Source organism: Myotis nattereri, assembly GCF_964212035.1.
Source record: "Myotis nattereri genome assembly, chromosome: 1".
NCBI classification, from domain to species: domain Eukaryota; kingdom Metazoa; phylum Chordata; class Mammalia; order Chiroptera; family Vespertilionidae; genus Myotis; species Myotis nattereri.
This window is the reverse complement of record NC_138075.1, coordinates 4,056,518-4,065,985: the sequence shown is the minus strand read 5'-3', so window position 1 is coordinate 4,065,985 and position 9,468 is coordinate 4,056,518. Positions and strand designations below refer to the sequence as shown.

At 61.2% G+C, this 9,468-nt stretch overlaps 1 protein-coding gene across 1 annotated transcript in view; it reads left to right on the top strand.

Moving 5' to 3' along the window:
- Positions 1-7,685: 7,685 nt before the first annotated feature.
- The window catches only part of SYNE3 (spectrin repeat containing nuclear envelope family member 3), a gene marked incomplete at its 5' end in the record, with an annotated part of 40,378 nt that continues 38,595 nt past the window's right edge, over positions 7,686-9,468 (top strand). The window contains one exon of the mRNA XM_081110673.1: positions 7,686-7,929. Within this exon, the coding sequence (XP_080966799.1) occupies positions 7,686-7,929 (244 nt within the window). The remainder of the gene's footprint in view (positions 7,930-9,468) is intronic.

Here is a 9,468-nt window from a genome sequence, read left to right as displayed (position 1 = left end):
TTGGGTGGGTCTCTTTCCTTCTCTAAGCCTCAGTCTCCACATCTGTAAAATGGCACAGCTAGATGGAAGGATTCCTAAGCAGTGGTCCAACTGTGACACGCTGAGACTCCCCTCAGGGCGTAGAACCTTCATTGCTCCTTGGGGTGTCCCCTCATCCCGTGAGGCCCAGCCCGGCGGCCTGAGATCGGAGCCAGTCTCACAGCTGGGCAGTTCCAGCCACTCCCCACTGGCCCGGCCCGGCCCGGTGAGAGCCAGCCCAGCCTCTCCAAGAACGTTGATGTTGTGCTCAGTTAGTGAGCAGCACCGTCCTCCTCCACACCTGCTGTGCTCCAGGCCGGCAGATGAGACACGGCCTCCGCCCCGGGGCGCCAGCCTAATGGGAAGACAAACATCCACAATAGTCACAGGACTGCAGGTGCAAGTGGGCGGATGGCAAAACACAGCTGTGCGGGCCGGGCCACGTGTGAACACTGGCCCGAATGTCAGCATGTGCCCTGGGCAGCATCGAAGACTGTCAGGCTGAGCTGTGGGGCAGCCACTGTCGTTGCCTTCCGGGTCAGGCGAGGTAACGGCCTCCGCCATCCAGCAGGGCAATGACCTTACTGCTCCTTTAGCTCCTCAGCCAGCCCTACCCCGTGGACCACGGGTGCTGACACCTGTGTCCAGGCACAGGCTGCCCGAGTTTCAATCCCAGCTCTGCATGCTTTGGAAAGTTATTTCACATCGCTGAGCTTCAGTGGGACCTCCCTGTGGGACATTTGCTCCAGAGGTCTGTAAGTTGGAAGGGTGTAGCCTTTACTCCAGGGGCTGTGGCCCCGTGTTGCTTATTATAGCCCAGGGCTCTGGCATGTGGGAACATGGTGACACGGTGCCGTTGCTTTAAGTTGCCAGAACGGAAGGTGATCGCTGCAGTCCTGCGCATTGATAGAGCAGGGTTCCTTGGCAGTGTGCATGCCCCTTGCCAACAACGAGCGCTCTTTGGGAGCTCAGAGAGACCCCCCCCCCCCTGCCACACACACCACATGCACACACACACACTCACACGGGACTCCATTCATTTATCTGTTCTTACAGGCTCTTGGCTGTTGGCTCAGGGTGCCTGGTTTGTCCTCAGAGAACCCTCCGCCTGTTCAAGGAGTCCTCTGGCAGCCCTTGGAATTAGAGCAGGCTCCTGCCGCTTGCACGTGCCCCTGTCACTCAGCCCCTCACTCCTTTAGCCTCCAGCCAGTGGGCTTGACTTGAGCCCACCAAGTAGGCGGAGCCTGGGGTGGCTGGAGCTGAGCCCACCAATAGCCTTTGAGTAGGCGGAGCCTGGAATGAGCTGGAGCTGAGCCCACCAATAGCCTTCGAGTAGGAGGAGCCTGGGGTGGCTGGAGCTGAGCCCACCAATAGCCTTCAAGTAGGCAGGGCCTGGGCGTGCTTGGCACAGAGCCTGGAGCCCAGTCAGGTGCCCTGAAGTTTCACCCGCAAAAGTCAATGGGGCTCTGCCCCACCTGGGACCGCCAGCTGAACCCACAGTGAGCTATGGCCGCCCAGATGCGACGGGCTAGGATTAAACACTGGCCGCAGGGGCATGTGTGGAACGGAGCTCCCACGCGCTGGTGGCCACGTAAAGAGGTGTGGCGGCTTTGTGGCAGTTTCTTAAAAATGTAAACACGCCTCCGGATGATCCTGCCGCTCCGCTCCCAGGTGCTTCTGCAGGAGAAGTGAAAGCTTAGGTCCGCACACAGCGGTCAGAGCAGCTTTGTTTGCAGTAGCCGCACACTTCCACCAGTGGGTAGTGAAGAAACACGTGGTTTCCTACGCTGTGGAGTGTTTCTCAGCAACGGAAAGGAAGGACCCACTGACACAGGCAGCAGCGTGGCTGAGTCTCAGAGCGGTCGTGCTGAGCGGAAGAAGCCGGGCCAGGAAAGGGTCCATACTGTGCCTCCCATTTGTGTAAACCCCCCCCCCCCCCACTCCCGAAAGTGCAGACTCGCCTCTAGGGACAGTGAGCACCCCCGCAGGTGCTGGGACGGGGTGTGGGCAGGCGGAGGGATTAGAATGGGGTCGGGAAATTTTGGGGTGATGTATGTGTTCTCTATATTGATCGGGGTGAGGCTTTTAGGGGCGTATAGATGTCAAACTTGTCAGTTTGTACAATTTGAGTGCACTTACTGTTTTTCAATGATGCCCCCATAATGCTGTTAAAAGTGAAGGCCACCCCCCTGCAGCCCACCAGTCACTGAGAGGAACCTGGCTGGCCTCCTTCAGAGAACGCACTGGTTTGTGCCAGCAAATCGGAAGAGTGACGTCCAGACAGGGCGGTCGAGGAGCTGGGCCCGCCTGCCTGTGCTTGCTGACCTCACCGTGCCCCCCTGAGCCCCCCGTGTTCTCCCTGTGAGAGGGGACCGATGCTTGTACCTACCTCCTATGGTTGTTGTGGGGAGAATGCGGGGAAATCCATGTAACGCACTTAGTAAACATGCTACACGGGGCCCCAGGGGACCCAAGGAAGGGAGGAGCTGTTTCTGTTGGTGGCTGGAGCTGGGAAGTCCCCCTTGAGTGGCTGTAACTGGATCTTGAAAGGGGACAGGGCGGTGTCTTCTGGAAGGAGGTGAGGAGGGTGGGGTTTGGGAGGACTTAACAGGCAGAACTAGCTGGGGAGGCAACTCAGACCCTAAGCGTCTAGCCCTGTGGTCGGCAAACCACGGCTCACGAGCCACATGCGGCTCTTTGGCCCCTTGAGTGTGGCTCTTCCACAAAATACCACGTGCGGGCGCGCACGTACAGTGCGATTGAAACTTCGTGGCCCATGCGCAGAAGTCGGTATTTTGTGGAAGAGCCACACTCAAGGGGCCAAAGAGCCTCACGTGGCTCGTGAGCCGCGGTTTGCCGAGCCGCCATTTGCTGACCACTGGTCTAGCCACATTGGGGCCCTGGGGAGTGTTGGCTTTGTCATCCAGCCACGGTTTCTCCAGGGCCTGAGGGATTTCTCTGGAGAACAGGAGTTCTGTGAGAAGTCTTGACTGTTTCCTCTAATGAAAGCCAACAGCACAGGAAAAGGCCCGTGCTTGGGGCAGTGCTCTGAGAGGAAAGACGGTTCATCGTTTCATCGTAGATGGCCCTCATCCTGAGGCCCTCCGTGAGGAGAGCGGATCCGAGGGTGGGCTCCTGTGCAGCCAGCATTTTCTCTGAAAGTCCTGCTCACATGGGATTTGCATGCAGGGGACACAGGAGGAGTGTGGTGAGGTGTGTGGTCAAACCTGCTGCTTTGGGCTGCGGCCCAGACAGTGCAGGGAGGGGGCGCTGGCTCGGAGGGAGGCGTGGCCAGGCGGCCAGGCAGGTCTGGTGGGTTCGGTCTGACTGATGCCTGTGGGGATGATTCCTTCCGAGAGAAGGCGGGAGGCACCTGTGATCCCCAGGGCCGGTGAGGCTCTGCCATGCCGTGGGGACACTGCTGTGGTCACCTGGGCAGGAAGGCGAGGGCAGGCGTGGGAAGGCTGCTGACATCCCGGAGGCTCAGCCACATCGGGCCAGATGGTCTCAGGGAGGGGCCTTGTCACGGGCCACATGGGGCAGCAGTGCAGGAACCTGGGGTGCAGGGGCTGCTGTGGCTGCTGAGCGTGGGGCTGGGGCGTGACCCGCAGTGCGAGACCCCAGCACCGACGCGACGCTCGCTGTTCTGAAGAAGCTGAGGCCGGCGGGTGCCTGCTCGGCCTGCCCAGCCTCTCGCCTGTGGTCCGAGGTGATCAGTGTCTCGAGGCCCAGACCCATTCCTCAGTGTCCTGTCCAGGGCCCTCTGACCTGCAACCAATGGCCAGACCCTGCCCCCCAGACTATAGGACCCTCCTCCCCTGGCAGCCATGCTGCCAGCGGCCGGCTCTGACCCTGTGGCCAGGCCCCCTCAGAACCACGGCCGGGAGCCCTGGAGCCAAGCACCCGCCTTTGATCGCCTCTCCTCTCTGGGCAGTCTAGTCTCTGCTCCCCTCCCCTTCCACCCCCCCCCCCACCCCCTCTCTCTTAGTTGTCCTGTGCCTTCTCTCCCTCCCAGAGGTATATTTATTTGGTGATGCAGTGCTCAGGACAGCATTTACAGAGCGGAAATCTTGTCTTCCAGACTCGGCCTTTTGATGGAGAGCTTGGGTTTAGCGGATTTGAGAGCGATGGCAATGCCATTTTATAGCCAAGGCATACGGGGGAGTCTCTAGGCCACACCCCATTTATCAGTGAAGGAGAGCTTGGATGGGGATGTCAGAGCAATGGGAAATGCTGCTTTATAGCCAAGGTATACAGGGGAGTCGCTGGGCCAGAGAGCAGCTGGTTTTCACGGCCAAACCCCACTTCTCGGTGATGGAGAGCTGATGGCAAGCCGCCCTCAGCACGTGTCAGGAAAGCAGCTGCCGGCCCATCGCCTCTGTGGCTGGATGGTGGGGGCCCTCCTAGCCCCGTGCAGGGCTCCTGCGTATCCAGTATCCATTCACAGCCAGTGGCAGAGGGTGGGGCAGCCGCCCTGCTGTTGGGGGGCTGTGGCGCAGCCTGGGGTTACCTCTCAGGCGGGGGAGCCCCGCATTGTCCCCCCTGGGCTCAGCTCCCCTGGAGGCTGTGACATAGAATAAGGTGTTAGGACGCCGCAGAGACCCCTCCGTCCCTCTGCGCTCTCTGCTCTCAGAACCGCTGCAAACGCCCCGACAGAGAGCTCCCGGGCCCCTCCTGCGGCCTGAGCGGTGCTCCGAGCGGCGCTTCTCCAGAACCTTGTCCGTGACAAGTAAACACACGCGGCCCCAGCAGCCACTGGGACGAGCGCTGGGTGCAAACCAGCCGCACGCAGTCCCTGACATTCCGTCTGTGCCCGGGGAGCAGTGGGAACGGGGCATGGAAACTGTGTGGCAGCGCAGGCGTGCGTCACGGGATGGGAGGACACCGGGCCTGGCCTCCGGCTCGGTCTGGGCGAGGGCCCCGGGCCAGGCTGGGGGAGCAGGCGCGCCAGGCGGTCGCTGCCTGCTGTGGGAGCGGGAGTTGACTCGGGTCTGACTCCGGAAGGCTTCTGGGTCCCAGGACCAAATGCCCGTGGGTAGCAGGGCTGGCACAGGGCCGAGTGGCCAGGCCCCGTGTGGGCAGCTGGGGCCTCCGTATTGTCTCCAATGCTAGATGCGTAAGCGGAGGCCCCATGCATGTCCAGGAGACGGCTGCTGGAACTAGAAGCACGGACGGAGGTGACTGGAGGGCTGGCTGCCCCAGGCTCCCGCACGCATGGGCAGCTCTCCGTGGGCTCTGGGGGGTACAGGCAGGGCGTGGAAGCCAGGTCGCACTATGGTATTGAAGAGCAAAGCCTCTGGACTCAGGCCACCCCGAGGTCAAGTCCCGGCCCCGCCCCTCACCATCCCTCTGTGGACACCTATCCCTGGTCCTCAGCGTTCTCAGCTCTAAAGGAGGGATGGGACTAAGCATCTCGCTGGGCCTCTGCAGGCGGCGGTAACCCTTATCACCGAGCCAGGCACACAGGCTGCCAGGGACACGCTGGCGGTTACGATTATTCCGGCGAGTCCTGGATCCACCACTTCGGGCAGGCTCGCGGCCATTTTTTAAAAAAATATATATTTTATTGATTTTTTACAGAGAGGAAGGGAGAGAGATAGAGAGTTAGACACATCCATAAGAGAAACATCGATCAGCTGCCTCCTGCACACTCCCCACTGAAGATGTGCCCGCAACCAAGGTGCATGCCCTTGACCGGAATCAAACCTGGGACCTTTTAGTCCACAGGCCGACGCTCCATCCACTGTGCCAAACCAGTCAGGGCCGCGGCCATTTTTATAACGTGATGATACTGGCCACATGGCAGCCACTCTGGGAACCTGACCCCCCCCCCATCTCTGCTTGGAAGGGTTTTGGGGTCATATTGTAGGGGTGTCCCTGCTGAGTGTGGTTAAGTCCGAGCAGGATTCTTGGGGGGCCGGGATCACCGGATGACAGTGGTGGTCTGGGGTCTGCACATTTCCCGGGAATGTGTCGGAGGGATCGAGGTGCGGGCTGCTCCATCCTGGCCCTTATGGGGTGTCTGCCCCTTCCTGGTGGCACTGCAGACCCGCTATGGACCTCCGCCTGCACCTCCTTCACAGGCCCAGGAAGGAGAAGGGGGGTTCATGCCAGCCCACCCCCAGGATACGGAGTTCTGAGCCCCAGTTGGCTGTCATGGCTGATCGGCTGGCGGGCAGTGCCAGGAGATTCCTGTCGGTGCCAGATCCTGTGGTTTTTCCTGCAAAGGCTGGTTCCCCGGAGACCAAGCTGCAGCTCAGCCGGCAGCTCAGGGGGCCCCAAATCAGGGCAAAAGGAGCTGCTTCCTTCGCAGTTTGCAGACGGACAGCCTGGGCCGGCCTGGCTGGGGCCTCACAGCCACTCCTCCTGCCCTGTGCTCTGCCCTGGGCACAGGAGGGGCAGCCCCTGGGCTCAGAGCCAGGCGCCCTGCTGGCCCAGGGGCTTCGACAGCCTGTCCTCCCTGCCTGAGGCTGCTCTCCTTTGGGGCCTGGGGCCTGCTGCTCCGCAGCCCCCAGCCCGGGGGGGTCTGGTAATGCCACCTCCTCCCGTCGTCCCTCCTCCCCCCAGCACCATCCCCCAGGACCTGGGTGGGGGAGGGGCCGATCCTGGTCCCCTTTCCTCCCCTGGCAGCTCCAGTGCCCCTGGCTCACAGCTGGACTCAGAGCGGGTTCCCTCAGGGGTGCGACCCTGGCCAGTCCTCCCAGGCCCGCTCAGAGCTCTGATGGGTGATGGAGTCGGACCTGCCTTTGGAGCCAGTGTGGTCAGCGAGACCACCTCAGGCGCTGGAATCCGACAGAGCCAGGTTCAAGCCTTAATGCTGCCACGGCTCTGCGTCCCTGGCCGGTCACTCGGTCTCGGCGTCCGTGCCTGCAATGGGGAAGGTGAGGGCAGCCCTGTCCTGAGCAGGTGCCCCGTGATGCCCGCAGCGTCCTGAGAGGAAGAGCAGGTGGGGTTCCCCACCGCTGACCCTGCTCAGCCTCCCTGCTCCCCCTGCTGCCTCCTGCGCGACCACGACCATGACCTGCCTCTCAGACGCCCAGGACTGAAGGGGCAATGCCAGGGCCGCCCCCCCCCTGGCTGGCTCTTTGGTTTACGTCCATGTCGCCTTCTCCAGCACCTTTCCGTCCACCACACGCTTTTAAAAAAATGACATTTCTACCACTTTATTCACCCTGAACCTTCCCTGTGACTCAGATTAAACGCTCCCGCCCACCCGGTGTGGCTCAGTGGTTGAGCGTTGGCCCATGAGCCAGGAGGTCACGGTTCCATTCCCGGTCAGGGCACAGGCCCAGGTTGCGGGCTCGGTCCCCAGTAGGGGGTGTGCAGGAGGCAGCCGATCAACGTTTCTCTCTCATCATTGATGTTTCTCTGTGTCTCTCCCTCTCCCTTCCTCTCTGAAATCAATTAAAAAAACATATTAAATAATGGAAAAGAATTAAACTCTCCCCCTGCTGAGCTGATGACTCAGATTCTGGAAGCTTCTCGGCCTCACAGTCCGTTCCTGGGGAAGCGTGTCCCAGCGGCGCCCCCGGGTGTCGCCCACCTTCTGTGGACCGGTCAGTCTCACAGGCCGATCAGTGGCTTTTTTAAAAATAAATCTTTATTGTTGAAAGTATTACAAAGGTCCTGTTTTTGACCAATGGCTTTGATCCAGGTTCAACCCGAGGATGTGCTTTGTCGTGACCGTGCCACCGCCTGCCCTGGCCCAACCTTGCATCCGGGAAAATAAAGTCCTTGCGCACCCGGCTGTCCTTCGCGATAACCACACCGATGCTGGGAACCAGGCTGTTTCCGTGCTAACTGCCTCCTCCCCAGGCCCACGCCAGCTGGCACCAGAAAGGGCTGTGGCCTCTGCCCAGCGGCACGCCCGCAGCCGCACCCAGAGCTGCTTCTGGGACCTGGAGATGGAAAGTTTGTGTTTTTTTAAATCCTGAAGCACATTTTTTTTTTTTTGCCAAAATGGTTGGGCCGGGGCTCCCAGGACCAATCCTAGGTCCTTCTGGCCTCGACACCTACCCTCCGCCAGCTACCCCTGCCGCCCGCTGGCCACGGTGGCTCCCGGCGGCCGCTGGCTGCAGCCTTGGACCACGAAAGCGAGGGTGGCAAGGGACAGCCACAGGCCCCATGGGCTGGCCATCTGTTTTACTACTAATACAGCCAGTGAGTGTGGAACGGGTCTTGCATTTTTAAAGCACAAATATGCTGTAAAATCAAACAATGTGCAACAGAGACTGCATGTGGCCTGCAAAGTCTAAAAATATGTATTGTCCGACGCTAAACAAAAACAGAGCAGCCTGGCTGATGTGAAGGTCCCTGGGCAGCGCCCGGAAGGCTCTGGGCCTGCCTTGGAGGGGCCGGTGCTGGTCCGCGCTGGCGGAGGAGGGGCGCCCTGGGGAGCGAGGGGCTGGCCAGATCAGGCTGACAGCTGAGGGCGGAGGCCACTCCCCGGCTCAGCTCAGAGCCAGGCGCAGCCTGGCTCACAGATCTCAAGCCACAGCCTCAGCGGTCCCTCCCTCAGATGCCCTGTGCCACACTCACAGGGGAAAGAGGGGAAACGGGGCCCAGAGAGGCCGCGGCGCCTGCTCCAAGGCCAGGGTCCTCTCCTCTCCTGTCTGATTTTAGGAGGCCCCTCCGCCCCCTCGGCCTCGTACTGCACAGCGTTTGCTTTGCTCGTTGGTTTCTGTAGTTGACATTCCCAAAGCGCCGGTCACTTCGCCCACTGGCACCGGGATGGCGAGGCTTTGGGGAGGGAGCGTGCTCTCAGCAGAGGGGACAGAGGTCGTGCCCGGTGCTGGCTGTGCGGACTGGTGAGGAGGCTGCCCGCTGAGAACGGCACGTCTGCCTGGGCCTGGTGGTGAGGGGCTGGAAACGGGTCACGCTGGGGTCCGGGGGCCAGTGGGTGGACCACGCTGCCACAGATCAGTGAAGTGGGCGAGTGGATGTGCGTTTAGAGAGAAAGCCTGTGGACCTGTGGACAGGTCTGGCGATGGAACGCGTTCATGAAGAAGTGTGTGGAGGGCCGCAGGAATTCCATTGGCGGTTGTGGTAACTGCTGTAGCATCGGCTTCCCCTGTAACCCTCCGCGTTTTATTCCCCGCCTCCCAAGCCTTTGTTCTGAGGAGCCCACAGGAAAGGTTAAGAGCCCAGCCCACTCCACTCACAGCCCCCACGGGCGTCTAGCTCACCCACCGCAGCCCCCACCCTGTTCCACGTGCACTTTCCCTCGGGGCATCTCCAGGCAGGGGCGCTGCCCGCATTTGCTGCCGTGGCCGTGGCCGTGGTGGAGGCCAGCTGGGAGCACCTGCCGCATCCTGAGTTTCGTTGAGTTGGAAGGGAGGGGTTTGTGGGAGCAGGACGCGAAGCCCGGCCTCTGAACTCTGCCGCCACCTCACCACACCCCAGGGGGTTAGGCCCGTCCGCGGGGCTGACCCGTGGGTCGGAGGCCCACCC